Raw genomic sequence first — 17,696 nt, forward strand, 5'->3', positions numbered from 1 at the left:
AGACCCTGACAGCTCACTCCCAACTTTGGTAGCAAACTTCGTACATTGTGTCAAATTATATTTTATTAAACATCACTGGAAGGACTGATGCTGAAGCTAACCCTCCAATACTTTGGCTGATGCAAACAGCCAACTCGTTGGAAAATACCCTGATGCTGAGAACGACTGAGGGCAAAAGGAGAAGAGGGTGGCAGAGGATAAGATGGTTGGTCAGATAGCATCATAGACTCAGTGGACATGAACTTGGGCAAGCTCCAGGAGATAGTGAGGGACAGGGAGGCCTGGAGCGTCACAATCCATGGGGTAGCAGAGAGTCAGACACGACTGAGCGCCTGAACAACAACAACAAAGTGTAAGTTCTTCTTTTTCTGCAGTGTCCCTTTTCTTCTTACATATTTTAAAAAAGATCCTTGACTCTTTTTCCTAGAACTTGTAAATAGATGTTCTAATAGTATCTCCCATGATGGTTCCACAAAGTCTGTAACACAAGTTGTGCCTCACTGTCTAGTTCTGGAGCCACGTAAGGTCAGGGCATCGCCTTTCTGACCGCATGGACCCAGAGATCATGGTGACAAGGGATGACATCTGGTCTTGGCTGCTCAAGGTCTCTTCATGGAAAGAGGCAGTGTAGAAAAGGTCAACAGCCTGATAGTGTTCTGTCAAAGCTGGTACTATAAATATTAGGTTATACAATCCGCTGACTTGGAATTTCAGTTCTTCCTAACCTTGGTGAAGGTGATGGAAAAGAAAGTTAAATATGACTGGCGGGACCAAACGTATCCAGTCACCACTGTTTGAAAAAGGAAGCAGCTGCTGCTGCTGCTAAGTCACTTCAGTCGTGTCCGACTCTGTGCAGCCCCATAGACGGCAGCCCACTAGGCTCCTCTGTCTCTGGGATTCTCCAGGCAAGAATATTGGAGTGGGTTGCCATTTCCTTCTCCAATGCATGAAAGTGAAAAGCAAAAGTGAAGTTGCTCAGTCGTGCCCGACTCCTAGCGACCCCATGGACTGCAGCCTACCAGGCTCCTCCATCCATGGGATTTTCCAGGCAAGAGTACTGGAGTGGGGTGCCATTGCCTTCTCCAGAAAAAGGAAGCGGTCTGCCTTACAACATTTGAACTCTGTAGAGGAAACAAGTGTGAAGACTAAGTGCTGTGTGTTGAAACTACAGAATTTTCTAGAACTAGATTTGAACCATTACTGAACATGAATAAATGCACAGTATATGAAGTTTTACTGGTTAACTGTCCCATGTTAACAACTGTCTATTTCTCTTGATGCAATCCAGAGTTTGATATACATAGAGACCAAAGAATTAAATAGTAATTACTGAATACTTCTGCTAGGCATGTTGCAAAACAAAATGTTTTTAAAACAACCCATTAGATTTGCTAATATCAGTGAGAAAGCAATATTTACAGCCATACGCCAGTGCCTAGAATCATGCCTTCCACAATCTAGGTGCTCAATTAATATTTATTAGATGAACAAACAGAACTCCCTGTTTTCAAAAAGGAGTACAATTACTATTCATCAGTTCATACACAAATAAAAGTCTAGTATAAGTATTTAAGGGATTTTTTTTGCTCTCACCACCATAAATACATTTTAATACAATGATATAAAATGGACTAAATACAATTTAATGAATGATAGTGACACAATCATGTGTCAAATACTGATGAATGCACTCAGAGAAGGGAGTGTGGGTTTCATGCTACAGAATCATGCTAACAACCATCATCTTTAGAGATGGAAACTGGGTTCCTGCTGATAAATTTGAAAACTCAAGGGCAAAAAGTAAACTATTCACATGGATCTTCTGCTGAGACCTGACGTTAAACGTGTCAAGTACAGGACCCCACCTTGGTTTCCCCTCCAAAGCATGTCTGCTTCATCTGCTGGCCACCATCTTGGATGAGACCACGTGGCTTTGCTCCTTCCACCCCTGGCTTATCTCCATTTCTTATTTTTACAGCGTGTCATCAGAGCCTACGTATTCTCCTGATGTATGTGTCCATGTATCACCCACAGCAATGACAGCCCCTGACACTACAACCAGTTCCCTACCAGATCCTCCCTCCCAACTCCAATCATCTCCCTCAAGGACAAGTTCACGCATCTCATCTCATTTCATCACCTCATCCCATTTCAGCATCCCAGGTGGAAAACAGACACTAAACGAAGTATTGTTAATGGCACAGGCAGATTTCAGCTGGGGCAAACCCTGGCCACAAACACTATCACAGAGAAATGTGCTGTAACCAACAATGAGTGTCTTAACCAAGAGTCACTATAACAATCATCATTATCATTATTATTTGAATTTCCCCAGCCTCGTGTTGATGGTAGTTGATGTAGCTGTCAGCACGTGGGTGATCCTGGGGGTGGGGGCTGGGTTTGAGTCTGAAGATGCCATCTCTGCTCTTTGGTTTACAATTCAATCCACTGGGCATACAGCCCAAAGCTGGGCGGGCAGGACGACCAGGTGGCTACTCTGGCTTCCTGCTGATGCCCGTCAGTGGATGAAATGTACCCTCGACATTAGCAGTGACAACATCATTCCAATACCATCTCAAATAACGTGGAAGTAAGACCGAAGGTGTATTTTACCTGCTGACGTTTTTCAAATTCCAGCTTGATCCGGGACTTGATGCAGTTGCACGTGTCCTGATACGTCTGCTGCAGAGCGAGCTCCATGAGGTGCTTATGGTACGCCCCCGCCAGGTTCCCGCAGATGAAGATGATCACGTTGGCCAGGATCTGAGGACACAAAGACCACTCAATAGCGTGAGCATTTATCGTTCACGAACACAACAACACAAGGTACTTGGGCAAGAGTCTGCAAAGAGATGACTCTGCTCAAGGTTGATTTCATTTCTGTACCAAAACTAACATTTTTATTTATTTAACAAAAATGGATCCCATCTGCTTCTTGGATCCGTGCCCTCTCACAGGTGATTTTGCTGTCCTCCCTTATCTTTGGGCTCAGCCATGTGATCTGCTTGGAAGAAAAGCTATGACAAACCTAGACAGCATATTAAAAAGCTGAGACATTACTTTGCCTACAAAGGTCTGTCTAGTCAAAGCTATGATTTTTCCACTAAGTCATGTATGGATGTGAGAGTTGGACCATGAAGAAGGCTGAGCCCTGAAGAATTGATGCTTTTTGAACTATGGTGTTGAAGACTCTTGAGTCCCTTAGACTGCAAGATCACACCAGTCAATCCTAAAGGGAATCAATCCTGAATATTTATTGGAAGGACTGATGCTGAAGTTGAAGCTCCAATCCTTTGGCCACCTGATGTGAAAGGCTGACTCATTAGAAAAGACCCTGACGCTGGGAAAGATTAAAGGCAGGAGGAGAAGGGGATGACAGAGGATGAGATGGTTGGATGGCTCTGTTGATTCAATGGACATGAGTTTGAGCAAGCTCTGCGAGATGGTGAAGGACAGGGAGGCCTGGCGTGCTGCATTGCATGGGGTTGCAAAGAGTCGGACACGGCTGAGTGACTGAACAACAACAAACGTGATCTGCTGCAGCTAATGCCATGTGGGTGGGAGTAACCGAGAGCCAGATCCAGCCCAGGTTTGGAAGGTCTGGCATGTTTGGGGTGCCTCTTTTGTATCTCATCAGGAAAAGAACATGGAAGATGAGGTACCCCTGGAACAGAGACTGGCAGCCAACCCACAGTCCACTACTGTGGGCACCAAGATTTCATGGTTCTTACTCAGCATTATCATGATACTACGTGACTGATGCAGATTGTTGTCACGTGGAACCTGTGTTCACTGAGCCTAGAGAAGGCATACTCCCCATTACCTAGAATTTATGTAAGAATATAGGACCCTTTCAAAGCACATCACTTGTTCCTCTGTTGATCAAAACAGTTTGGGTTCACAAAAATTGGGGGTGAAAGAGAAAATATAGAAAAGTTGAAAACAACCTATAATTGTCCTGCCCAGGAAGAACACTCAGCTGTCCATACGATCTTACTTTAGCCCTTTCACTCTTCACTTCTGCAAAAGGACCATCTCTTACTTCAATAAAGATTCTGCAAACTGTGTCACTGCTGGGTTTGCTTTGAAGAACAGCAGCCCAAAGAAGCAGGAACGAGAAGCCCTAACACAAACCAGATGGCCCAGAATTAGAAGAACTGTCTCTCTCCTTATTAGGCACAGCGGAAATAATAATAATAATAACCATGCTTATCTATGAGAGCTTCTTTTTTTTTTTCCTTAAAAATGCCATCAAAGATGCAAACATTTTAGGAAGTCAGTTCCTCCAAAATAAGAACCAAATGGAAGCAACAGAATTGAATGAAGCCATCCTCAGTGCCCTGGGCTCCCCCAGCAGGAAGGACGAAAGGGCGTCTCTGTTACTACACTGTCGGCCTGACCCAGGGCCCTGGCAGCTTTGCGATGTCAAGGTTCTTAAGGAAAAGCCTTCTTTTGGTCATTTGTTCGTTAATCTGGGCAATGGATGTGGCATTGCTTCAAACAACATGTTATTCCAACCCTCCGTGGCTACAGATAATCGGAAAGAATGCATTTATGGATTTTTATTCAGATATGCAAAGAAATGCTCAAGAAATAAACAGCTAAGCATTTTCATGCCAAGCAGTTATGGCACTTCTCTTCTGGTGGAAAATTTAATCAAATTACAAGCATTTTCCTGATACCTGCTTTCATCCTAAAGTACCGTATTCTAAGGTTAATAGAATTGGTCCTGGTATTTTAATAACTACACACATTTACAAATGTGACTGATGTCCTAGAGCATTTTTCTTTCAAAAGGGTGCATTTATATTATGACTTTAGAAAACCTAGGGCACAAGGAAGTGATGCAGTTGGGATTTTCTTTTCAAAACTAATATCACAGCATCTTGTTTCTTAGAAGATGTTAAGCAGAAGACACAGTAAAAAATCCTATTTTCACAACGTTGGATTTATTTTATAACATCATACTGTCTTGATGCTTTCTTTTATCTGATTGCTTCATTTAGCCCCTCTCACATCTGTCAGAAAATAGGAGGGGAAACTTGGCCTCTCAAGGGACATCATGAAGAAAATAAATTGTTTAAGGTAATAACAGTAGGCTGAAGATGCAAACTCGGCCTTGAAATGGAGCATGACCCATGCTCCAGAGTCTGTGCAAACCAGACTCCGCCCACTCGCCACAGAGACAGGGTCCTCTGTCACTTTCCACATCCCCATCGTCACTTGACACGTGTGGGGGAGGAGTCATCAGCACTTGTCCATGATTCTCAGGAGATGCATAAAACACCAATCCTGTGCTGGTGGGAAGGCTGGTATTTACCAGAAAACTGGTTCTGTTTCTTTCGCTGCATCATCATTGATCTTCCAAACATACCTCATTTCATCCTTGCAAGAGTCCAGAAAGTAAAACACCCAGGAGGGTGGCCCCTCTTGTTATTTCATCTTATAGGTGAAGAAACAAAGTTCTAACATATTCAGAGAGTGGAGGGTAAGCCCCTGAAGACTTTAAAGGATTGTCCTGGACCACTGCCACAAGACCAAATTTGGCTTAAATAAAACATGACCCCAGGAAACAAGTCAGGACGGGTTCACCCAATGCAATTCAACTCTCTACTAGGGTATGGGGAAAGTGATTCTGAAGAATTTCCAAAGAGACCTGTGTAAGCGCTGAAAGCAGCTAACATGGTTTTCCTTTAGAGAGCATTTGCATTTGATGCTATAAAGAGCCTCCATCATTTAAAGTCCTTTTAAGTGGCTGCAGTTTAGAGACCACACTGTGGTCCCCAGAGCACTTGATCATGACACTGGAGCTGTTGGTGTGCCCAAGTACTCAGAGCAAAGTAACGAAGTGGGCTGTTTCTAACTGGGTCAGGGGACCAGAGAAGAATGAGCTGAGCAGCGTTCCTTCTTTTGATAAATTAGTTTTTCTTGGAGTAAAGTTGCTTTACAATGTTGTGTTAGTTTCTGCTGTACAGCAAAGTGAATTAGCTATTTTTTGCTGTTTAGTTGCTAAGTTGTGTCCGACTCTTAGATTCCATAGACTATAGCCCACCAGGCTCCTCTGTCCATGGGATTCTCCAGGCAAGAATACTGCAGTGGGTTGCCATTTCCTCTTCCAGGGGATTTTCCGGACCCAGGGATCAAACCCACGTCTTTGGCATTGACAGGTGGGTCCTTAAGCACTGTGCCACCTGAGCAGCCCGAATCAGCTATATGCATGCACATATCCCCTCGTATTTGGATTTCCTTCCCATTTAGGTCACCACAGAGCGTTGAGTAGAGTTCCCTGTCCTACTCGGTAGGTTCTCATTAGTTAATCTATTTTATCTATGTCTGTGTCTTTAATTCCCATGCAGGGTTATTTCACCTGGGCAAAGGACATTTAAGGAAGGGACCTCACTGTCTTCAAACATTCGAGGAATTATCACAAGGATTTGGTGGCCACTCAGGTCCTCTGTGACTGTTTTCAGTTCAGTTCAGTCGCTTAGTCATGTCTGACTCTTTGCGACCCCATGAACCATAGCACGCCAGGCCTCCCTGTCCATCACCAACTCCCGGAGTCCACTCAAACTCATGTCCATCGATGCCATCTAGACATCTCATCCTCTGTCATCCCCTTCTCCTCCTGCCGTCAATCTTCCCCAGCATCAGGGTCTTTTCAAATGAGTCAGCTCTTCACATCAGGTGGCCAAAATATTGGAGTTTCAGCTTCAATATCAATCCTTCCAATGAACACCTAGGACTGATCTCCTTTAGGATGGACCGGTTGGATCTCCTTGCAGTCCAAGGGACTCTCAGGAGTCTTCTCCAACACCACAGTTCAAAAGCATCCATTCTTTGGCACTCAGCCTTCTTCACAGTCCAACTCTCACATCCATACACTACCACTGGAAAAACCATAGCCTTGACTAGACGGACCTTTGTTGGCAAAGTAATGTCTCTGCTTTTGAATATGCTGTCTAGGCTGGTCATAACTTTCCTTCCAAGGAGAAAGCATCTTTTAATTTCATGGCTGCAATCACCATCTGCAGTGATTTTGGAGCCCAGAAAAATAAACTCAGCCACTGTTTTCACTGTTTCCCCATCTATTTGCCATGAAGTGATGGGATCATATGCCATGATGTTAGTTTTCTGAATGTTGAGCTTTAAGCCAACTTTTTCACTGTCCTCTTTCACTTTGAGTTTTAAAATTGTTCAGTTCTCTCATTCTTATTTTAGGTTCAGGGCTGCGAACTACAGGGTTCACAGATGTCAGCAGTCGGGATACATGCCAGCTGAGTGTGGGGTGAGGCAGTGGTACTGAGGAAGCCCCATCCCTCAAAGCCATGGTTTCTCTGTGAGCGAACTGCACAGGGCTGGGGGAGAAAGGACATTACAGAATTTAAAACAGGTCCTCAGCTTAAAACAAACAGATCATAAATATGCAAAAACACCAATTATAAGTCAAAGGAAAATAAAAGGGATTATAAGAACTCGATGAACAGAGCTGCAAATGAATATTCAGCACGCTCACTGCATCTCGTATGCAGCAAATTTGGCTTAAATAAAACAATGTTCTTGCTTGGGAGAGAAAATGATCAGGTACAATCTCCCTAAACTGAGCTCTCAAACACGGCTTCAGAGAATCCCAATCCCGTCTCCTCGGCATTTTGTTGCAATCCCCAAAGAATTTCATTCGTGCTATGCCCTGGCCTCAGGACCTCTGCTTTTAATCCGTCTCTTGTAGTTGGTTTCTAAGTCGTGTCCAGCTCTTTGTAACCCCACGGACTGTAGAAGACCAGGCTCCTTTGTCCTGCACTATTTCCCAGAGTTTACGCAAACTCATGTCCATTGGGTCAGTGATGCCATCCAACCATCTCATCCTCTGTTGCCCCCTTCTCCTCCTGCCCTCAATCTTTCCCAGCACTAGGGTCTTTTCCAGTGACTTAGCTCTTTGTCTCAGTCTTTTAGTGTGGACCAGACACATGGCGCTTTGGTTAATAACATCCAGTGACTTTCAGATCACGTGTTGGAACCTTCTTTAAATTTAACATCCCTCCAGATGAGGAGGAGTAGAGTCAGAAAGGGCTTCCCTGGCGGCTCAGTGGTAAAGCATCTGCCTGCGATGGAGGGAGACATCGCTGGGTCAGGAAGATTTCCTGGAGAGAGAAACAGCAGCTCACTCCAGTATTCTTGCCTGGACAATCTCAAGGACAGCGAGCTTGGCGGGGTGTGGTCCATCGGGTCACAGGGTCAGACATGACTGAGCCTGAGCATGCTGAGAGTCAGAAGGTATTAGGAGCTGAATGCATACATTGGGAGGGCGGGGGGTTCTTCCCACAGGCATACACTGAAGCCCTGCTCCCAGTGTGATGCTCTCAGGGGCTGGGGCCCTTGGGAGGGAATTTGGTTTAGATGAGGTCATGAGTGTCCACCTTTATGATGAGATTAGTGTCCTTATAAGGAAAGGAAGAGACTCTGTCTGTCTTTCTGCCATGAGAGAAAGGGGGCTGTCTGCCAGGAAGAGGACCCTCACCAGAAGTGAATCATCGGGCACTTTGGTCTCAGACTTGCCAGCCTCCAGAAGTATGAACAGTAAGTATCTCCTTTTGGCACTCCCTGCTTCTGGTGTTTTGTTATGGCAGCCTGAGCTAAGACAGAAAGTTAAGAAGAAAACTGAAAGACCAACCATCTCAACAATGGTTGTTATTCGGCTTTGGTTTGTTCAACTAGAATTACAAACTGGGTGTCAAATGCAATTTAATTTCCTATGGAAAAGGCCACTAGAAATATAGTACTGTTGGCGATGGTGATTATTTTCATTATTCTCTTTTCTATTAGAGCTGTTATTATTAAGTCTTTTGGAATAGCATACAGTTTTTGAGACATCATACATCACTTTTGAATTATGTTATTTTTTCCAGCTATATTTGGGATAAGGGGCTAAGGCTAAAGAATCTTCTTAGGGTTCAAGTTCAGTATCACAGCTAAGTAAAATTGCAGGGGTGTTTGAGAGTCACTTCCTTACTCAGCTCATTACAAGCCAATAAGAAGAGACTCAAGATCTTGATAAGTTCCTCCCACAATTAAGTCACTGAAAACACAACTTCCATAGAAGAAGGGAAAGCTTACTTCACCAGGCAGAAACCCAGACTTGGATGTCTCAGCTCAGGGACTGCAAATTTGAAACTGATGGGGAGAAAGCTGGTTTGATTAATAGTTTAGAATAGTGAAAAGAAGACAAAACATCGAGTTTCCAATGTTTAGAATTCAGTGGAAGGAGATTGCTGAAGCCTGCCTCCCCCAAGATCCGTAGCTCGCATCTCTTTGCACATTTGTCCTCTCATCCAGTTCGTCCCTGATTTCAAGCTCGTGGAAGAATCTTGGCTTTCTGAGCTTAGTTCTTCTCTACCACAGGAAGAGACAAGCAATCAAAGAAACTCTATGGAGGGAGGGAACCGCTACCTCCGTAACTCACAATCCATCCGCAGTGCCCAAAGTGGGCCCAATCATTTCTGTCTTGATGCTGATTATTCTGCGGGTCATTTCTGCAAAGTAAGGCTCTCAGGCAGTTTTCTCCACACTCCCTGTGTTTCACAGAGCTGGACTGGGAGTTTACCTGTGATTACAAAGCACTTTGTAAAAAAAAAATATTGTTCAGACCTTCCTTTTTGTAATTAATTACTGAGTTAATTAATGTTGGCTGTGCTAGTCTTCATTGCTGCAGAGGCTTCCTCTAGTTGCAGTGGGAGGCCTCTAGGGTGCCTGGGCTCAGTACTGCAGCTCGAGGGTCCCAGAGCACGGGCTCAGGAGTTGTGGTGCCTGGGCTGAGGCGCTCTGAAGCCCATGGGGTCTTTCAGGATCAGGGATCTGACATTTGTTTCCTGCACGGGCAGGCGGATTCTTAACCATGAAGCACTTTTATTAGAGTCGCTCTCTGTCTGGTCCAAACTGCCTTCTGCCCCAGAGCCTGCTGGCTTGGTGACTTCTTAAGGATTACATCTGACACTCGGTCAGCCAATCAATGATTAACTGAACTTTACATGTTTACCAGTACCCAACAGAAGCCACTATCTCCTTGGTCTTTGTGAGGCCAGAAAGTTGAATGAACGTTAATTGTTCTAAAGAGGTTCCACTCGTTCAGAACCCCAGGGGGTCCCGTGGTCCTGGATTATCCAACAGGCTTAACAGATGCTGGTTGCTGTGTCCTCCTGACCCCTCTGCCTCATGTGTAATGACATGTACACAATAGAAGAACACGCTCTAAGTGCTGCGTCTCATGTGTTTCGAAACCTTAGACACATGTCATTATATGTTATTTAAAGCCAAAATTTTATTAGCCTTGAATCATCTCCCTTAAGGATTTGCACTAAGCAATATATAATTTGCCCAATTCTGGTGATTTCAGTGGACATAAAAGCGAAAACCAAAGATAACCGAACACACTTTAGGTTAGACTTTCCATTAACTTAGATAATCTCTACTTAATCTGGATCAATGAAATTTAGCTTCATTTAAACAGTCTACATAATTCTCTTCGCTTACTACCATTTTATAGGGGACACATCCATTCATTTAAAAATTGAAGAGCCAGCAGGTTCTTCAGATTCAGTCAACGACCACATGGCCAAGGCGCTCAGACACTCCAACTTGTGCAGCTTGGTTTAGGATAAGACGGTACACCACTTCACGCAAGGTAAGTACGTCTCTTCAGCTAACAGTGTACGAGAAGGGAGGCACACCTTTCATGGTTACTCGGGGTACGTTTCCTTTGCTACCCCATTGGCAACTTACATTAGGACCTGCTTGTGATGCTACTTCGAATCTACACAATAGGAGATAAATTAGAGCTAAGTAAACCACGCATGATATACCCTGCCAACGATGAATGGAGAAGAAGACACCTTCCGAGGTTAAGTGAAATGGACCTAAATGTAGATATCAGACGTAACATGACAGCAAAGGGACGAGCTTGTCAAGGGCAGTAACAGGGCAGGTTTAGCGCAGCCCATCCCGGGCGTAGACCTAAACCCAACAAGAGCAAGCACATTCATTCAGAAGTGATGGGTCTGCCAAGGCCCGTGCAAACAGTCACAGACTCCAAATACAGGGCAAAAACCAATGAACGCTGTGATTCTCAAGGTCCACTCTGAATTCTTAGTCAGACCAAAAAATATTCCATCAAGTCATGCTGTGATTGAAAAAGATAAGTAACTGCTTGGATGCAAAACTGAAACCTTCTGAGAACCGGAAAACAAGAAAATTTCCTACTGCAAATGAAACTAGATGTTTCATTAATGACACTGATTATGTAAGGGCATGCCTGGCAGCAGCTTGCCTTTTAAGAGGATAAAAGGCTGAAATGTACTTGAAAGTGGTGTCTCCCCCGAGTGTGCTCCTGGGTTTCTCACCACTTTCTTTCCTCTCCCACTGTGTATTTTCTTGAGGGGTGTGTACTGAAGGAAGGCAAACTCGAATTTTAACCACCGAGACCTGACTCTGGCTTCTGGACAATTTCAGCCAGAGAACAGTCATCATGTGTATGAGCTAAGTGGCTTTACTCGTGTCTCCGACTCTTTGTGACCTCATGGACTACAGCCCACCAGGCTCCTCTGTCCATGGAGTTCTCCAGGCAAGAATACTGGAGTGAGTATCCATTCCCTTCTCCTATACATTACCTCACTGGTACTCATTTATTTTATAACTAGAAGTCTATACCTTTTGACTGCCCTTCACTCAATCTCCCCAGCAGACTACTGAGTCTTTTCTACTTTTTAAAATTAAAGTGTAGCTGATTTACAATATATGGCCTTTTTCATGTTATCACAAGTAAAATCCTTATTTTTTATACAGAAAGAATGCTCCATTATTTTGTTTGACAGATCTTTCTCAAATATATTTTATCTTCAGATTCTCCTAATATTCTTACAAGGAAGGAATTCATAACTCCATTTTACAGATGAGGAAGCTGTTTTGAGAGAATGTAAATGACCTGACTTGGGAATAGCCAGTGGCAGAGCAATGATTCTAGATCAAGTCCTTTTGGTGACAACTACTCTGTTTTTTGTACGTTATTCTACAATGATTTCAAGATCCAGGAAGTTTTAGCAGACTTAAATACACCCTGCTATAAAATCATGAGGCTCCCCAGGTGGCTCGTGGTAAAAAATCCACCTGCCAAGCCAGAGATGCAGATTTGATCCCCGGGTTGGGAAGATCCCTTGGGGAAGGAAATGACAACCCGCTCCAGCAATTTCGCCTGGGAAATCCCATGGACAGAGGAGCCTGGCGAGCCACAGACCATGGGGTGGCAAAGAGTCAGACACGACTGAGTGACTAAGCACCCAGTATGATGTACAGATTCCTGCAGCACAGAGTGACTCAGTTATACACATATATATGCACTCTTTTTTACATTCTTTTCCATCATGGTTTACCCTAAGGGATTGAATATAGTTCCCTGTGCTGTTTTAAACACAGATTATTTATGAGTTCAGTTCAGTTCAGTCTCTCAGTCGTGTCCGACTCTTTGAGACCCATGAATCGCAGCACACCAGGCCTCCCTGTCCATCACCAACTCCCGGAGTTCACTCAGACTCACGTCCATTGAGTCAGTGATGCCATCCAGCCATCTCATCCTCTGTCGTCCCCTTCTCCTCCTGCCCCCAGTCCCTCCCAGCATCAGAGTCTTTTCCAATGAGTCAACTCTTCGCATGAGGAGGCCAAAGTACTGGAGTTTCAGCTTCACCATCATTCCCTCCAAAGAAATCCCAGGCTGATTTCCTTCAGAATGGACTGGTTGGATCTCCTTGCAGTCCAAGGGACTCTCAAGAGTCTTCTCCAACACCACAGTTCAAAAGCATCAATTCTTTGGTGCTCAGCTTTCTTCACAGTCCAACTCTCACATCCATACATGACCACAGGAAAAACCATAGCCTTGATTAGATGGACCTTAGTCGGCAAAGTAATGTCTCTGCTTTTGAATATGCTATCTAGGTTGGTCATAACTTTTCTTCCAAGGAGTAAGCATCTTTTAATTTCATGGCTTCAGTCACCATCTGTAGTGATTTTGGAGCCCCCCAAAATAAAGTCTGACACTGTTTCCACTGTTTCCCCATCTATTTCCCATGAAGTGATGGGACCAGAGGCCATGATCTTCGTTTTCTGAATGTTGAGCTTTAAGCCAACTTTTTCACTCTCCATTTTCACTTTCATCAAGAGGCTTTTTATAAGTTATCAGAAAATTCACTTAAAGGTTAACCCCGCATTTCTTAGAAATGGCACCCCACTCCAGTACTCTCGCCTGGAAAGCACATGGATGGAGGAGCCTGGTAGGCTGCAGTCCATGGGGTCACTAAGAGTCAGACATGACTGAGCAACTTCACTTTCACTTTTCCTTTCATGCACTGGAGAAGGAAATGGCAACCCACTCCAGTGTTCTTGCCTGGAGAATCCCAGGGATGGGGGAGCCTGGTGGGCTACATACAGTCCATGGGGTCTCAAAGAGTCTGATATGACTGAGCGAACTCACTCTCACTTTAATCAACTGTGAGAAGGCACACTTGGTTCAATCAATGATATATGAGACTTATCGGCAGCTTACACAGAGGTGTTTGTTTATCTTAAGTAAACCTGACTTGAAAGTATTATTGTACAGATGTTTGGAAAATGCATAGTAGCAAAAGGCTTAACCTTCTGGGTTTAGGTTTTCTCTGTGTAATCAGTGATTCCAAGTCTACTAGTCCTGTTTGGGGGGGCAACAAGCAGCCATCAAATATAACCCATGAATCCAGCTTCAGTTGAGACTCACCCCAAAGTATGGCATAGGCAAAAGAAGCAAAATCTCATGAAATGACGATTTACAAAAGTACCCATTTGGTTGGCTTCACACAGTTTCAGCCGATCAAAGAAAATCAGAGTTAAAACTGCAACCTCTGTTTGGGACCATAATGATCACATTTTTAAAATCTCCAGTGTTTTCCAAGTCTAAACACATTTCTGTGATGAACTAACATGCTTCCTAATGGTGCAAAAGAAGTATTTCAAGCCAGGAATGAAACAGAAATCTACCCAAGGTGACTAGAATTCCAAACAATGAGTATAAAAAGTTAAAAGTATTCACTTCTATTTCCCTGTGGACATATTACATAATAAACCTGCCCACTAAAATTCCGGAGTAAAATTATTAGATGAGCAGTCCAGAGGTACTAACTTTTTAAGGACAGTAACAAAGAGTAGATATGTTAGTTCATAACTACTGAAGTTCCCTTTATTTTCCATCATATATAAATCAGACATTAACCAATCAGAGCAATAGTGACGATCTCGGAAATTTTTTGATCTGAGAAACAATTTAATGTCTTTTAAAAATGATTTTGCATGGCTTATTTCATGGAATGCGAAATCCAAGAGAAGCAGCAAAGAAGCTTAGTGACACGCGCTTAAAAGACAAAGACAGCATCATCTCTCTCCACTGGGAAGAAGAGACAGGAGACGCAGAGACCCTCAAGATCAGGTGGTCCTGACAGTTGTCTACCCCCCAACTGGAGAAACGGAAATGCTGTGCTCGCTGCAGGAGACAGTTTTCACACCTTAGGGATTTCTATAGGCAATCACCGCACTGAAGGATGCTGATGAGAAAACACCACGCCTGGCATCAGAACCACACAGCAGAGGACTTGGAATGGAGGAAGGGGTCTGCTTTTCAGAATATGCATGTAGAAATTTCTCTGTTGAGATGGAATGTGACAACCCAATTCTACCACTCCCAAGAAAAACACTTTTTTAACCTTGATGCCTAAGAAAACCACACAGCCTGGACCTTCACTTTGACTATTAATGGTCTCCAGGCAACAGGGACTTCAGCCTCCAGGTCATTCCTGACGACCTGTCATCAATCCCAGCAGTGAGCAGGTCTGCTGCCCTTCAGACAGTGCCCTCCCGAAACACAAACGGCACTGCCTTCTTCCTTATTTTTCATTTCACTTGAGACCCAAACCTCAAAGGATTGTTTACTTAAGCTCCTTCTATGTCTTTGGCCTTTGACTCTTCGCATCCCACGTCAAACTATGCAGCAGCCTCGAGAAGCCACTGAAATGACTCTCGTCACAGTCACTGGTTATCTGTGGCCATCGACTCCTTTCTGGGCTCTTCTCATTGAGACTCTGGAATAGCCCAGGACTGGTCCCTTTTTCCTGCCAAGAATCCTGGCCTCTCTCAGGGTCCTGGGTCCCCTGCTCTCTGGGGTCTGCCCATCTCATTGATTTCTCCTGTGTGTCCACGCAGTGGCTAAGTCCAGTCAGACCTGTTGCGACCCCATGGACTGCAGCCTGCCAGGCTTCCCTGTCCTTCACCATCTCCCGGAGTTTGCTCAGATTTGTGTCCACTGAGTCCGTGATGCTATCCAACCACCTCATCCTCTGCCTCCCTCTTCTCCTTCTGCCTTCAACCTTTCCCAGCATCTCTGACTCAAACTTTGTCCCCTCCAGGGCATTGCCTAGGTCCCTTTCTCTGTCAGTCCCTCCAGTTTTCCCCTTGCAGAGGCATCCATATACCTGGCAACTTCTTCAACACCATCCAAATACCATCAGTCTGCACAAGTACACCTCCAGTCCAGACCTCTGTTCTGAAGTCCAGACTCAGACCTGGCACCTCCCCTTCAGGGTCTATGCTGAACTCTGCACACACCTGCCCTGGTCTGCATCAATTCCCACTCATGTCCTACCTGGAAATTCAACTCAAGGCACTTCTGCCCTCCTTGGGGGGGTCTTTCAACTTGCCCATCTCTCCAGGTTCAAAGCCCTTGTGAAACAGTTCCCTCTGCCCAAGAAACTCCCACCTGGCCCTCTTCCTGTGTGGGACCTGCTTACACCTGGCTTCCATGACAGATCTGCTCTGGGTATGGTCCGTGAGAGCCTGCTGTGATCTACCAGCCGTGTACCTGCTACCTCCTGTGATATCATTTCCTCCCCTAAAGGTAATAGTTTGTATTTACTGATCTACTTAGTGACTGTCTCTCCGGCTTTGCACCACAAGGGCAAGGATCCCATATGCTTTATTCCCTTGAGTATGTATTGGGGAATTCATATAGGGTCTGCCGTAATGTGTACTTGGTATATATTCTTTAAACATGCTGCAAGCATGCTAAGTCACTTCAGTCGTGTCCAACTATTGGTGACCCCGTGGACTGTAGCCCGCCAGGCTCCTCTGTCCATGGGATTTTCCAGGCGAGAATACTGGAGTGGGTAGCCATTCCCTTCTCCAGGGAATCTTCCCAACCCAGAGATCGCACCTGGCTCTCTCACATTGCAGGTGGATTCTTTACCATATGAGCCACCAGGGCAGCCCTGAGCCACCAGGATCCTTCTAGGGGAGACACATAGTTTGGGCTATAGAGAATACATCCCTTAAGACATACATTCTCAGTGGGGGCCATATCATCCCCAAATGAACAAGCATTAATTCTTGGGGAAAGCAAAAAATTAGTCTTTTAGTGCATGACACATAGCATACATCACATAAATAGCTATGCAATATACCTGTGGTGTTAAAATTTCATGGGGGTGGGTTAGGAAAAAAAAAAAAAAACATCTAAAAAGCCTCCTTCTAGAGAGAAGTATTGGAGGAAGGTCAAGAAACATTGCCTTAAACACACAAATCTCCACTCCAGCTCTGCAGTCACCATGCTCACAGATGACCTTTGGATCAAGTCCCTTCTTGCTATAGAAAGAGACTGTGAGAGAAGATTTCATATAACCAACTGGTCTACCTGGTAGGCATATTCCTCAGGATAAATTAATGAATTAGCATTATGGGTCTAAATATTATTCTTTCACACTTTTGGCAGAGCTTCCCTGGTGGCTCAGATGGTAAAGCGTCTGCCTGAAATGCGGGAGTCCCAGGTTCGATCCCTGGGTTGGGAAGATCCCCTGGAGAAGGAAATGGCAACCCACTCCAGTACCCTTGCCTGGAAAATCCCATGGACAGAGGAACCTGGTAGGCTATAGTCCATGGGGTCATAAAGAGTCAGACACAACTGAGTGACTCCACTTTCGCCAGAGCAGATCAGCCTCCCACGGTTGGTAGAGTTTGGATTACTAACAAAATCGCTCTTCAGACTCTCCAAGTCCAGGGCCACTCCCTACAGAGACCAGTGTTCAGGCAGACAGACACTACCTGTGCACACCCGCTTCCCCGGAGACACAACTGTCTGATGACATCATTCTTTAAAGCAAGACCAGTTTATTTATGGCTCCATCAGCCACAGATTGAATTCCACCCTTCTTAACCTTTGTATCTCTCCCATTTGATAATGTACATAAATTATACCCAGTTCTGTACCAGTCTCTTCCCATCTCTTACAACCATAATGAATCTAATAAAAACATCACCAGACTATATAAATGCAAATTTCATGCACAGCCCATGCTCTATTTAGAGAACCAGAGATGTGCATTTTAAAGCACGCTATTGATGATAAGTACCATACAAATACACCTACTGATTTTGTTGTCAGCAATTGGAAAGGCGAGATAAACTTCAATAAGGTACTTTCCTCACCGGAGCCCGCTGCACCTCCTTCCTAAACCGGCTGTGCATTAGAATCACCCAGTGCTTTAAAAAGATGCCTATGTGCCCAGAGCCCACTCCGGAGAGTCAGCAGATTATCATTATTTTTAACCCAAGTCTCCCCCAGTGAATGTGTTGTACGCTACCAC

The 17,696-nt window shown here is 44.5% G+C and overlaps 1 protein-coding gene and 1 non-coding gene across 2 annotated transcripts in view; one reads left to right on the forward strand and one right to left on the reverse strand.

Annotated features, from left to right (window-relative positions):
- The window catches only part of ADCY2 (adenylate cyclase 2), a 462,350-nt gene that overhangs the window by 223,676 nt on the left and 220,978 nt on the right, over positions 1-17,696 (reverse strand). The window contains exon 4 of the mRNA XM_018065622.1: positions 2,614-2,763. Within this exon, the coding sequence (XP_017921111.1) occupies positions 2,614-2,763 (150 nt within the window). The remainder of the gene's footprint in view (positions 1-2,613; positions 2,764-17,696) is intronic.
- Positions 16,830-16,901, forward strand: TRNAF-GAA. The gene has a single exon. It is a non-coding gene; the product is annotated as a tRNA-Phe (tRNA).

This window comes from Capra hircus, chromosome 20 (genome assembly GCF_001704415.2).
Source record: "Capra hircus breed San Clemente chromosome 20, ASM170441v1, whole genome shotgun sequence".
NCBI lineage: Eukaryota > Metazoa > Chordata > Mammalia > Artiodactyla > Bovidae > Capra > Capra hircus.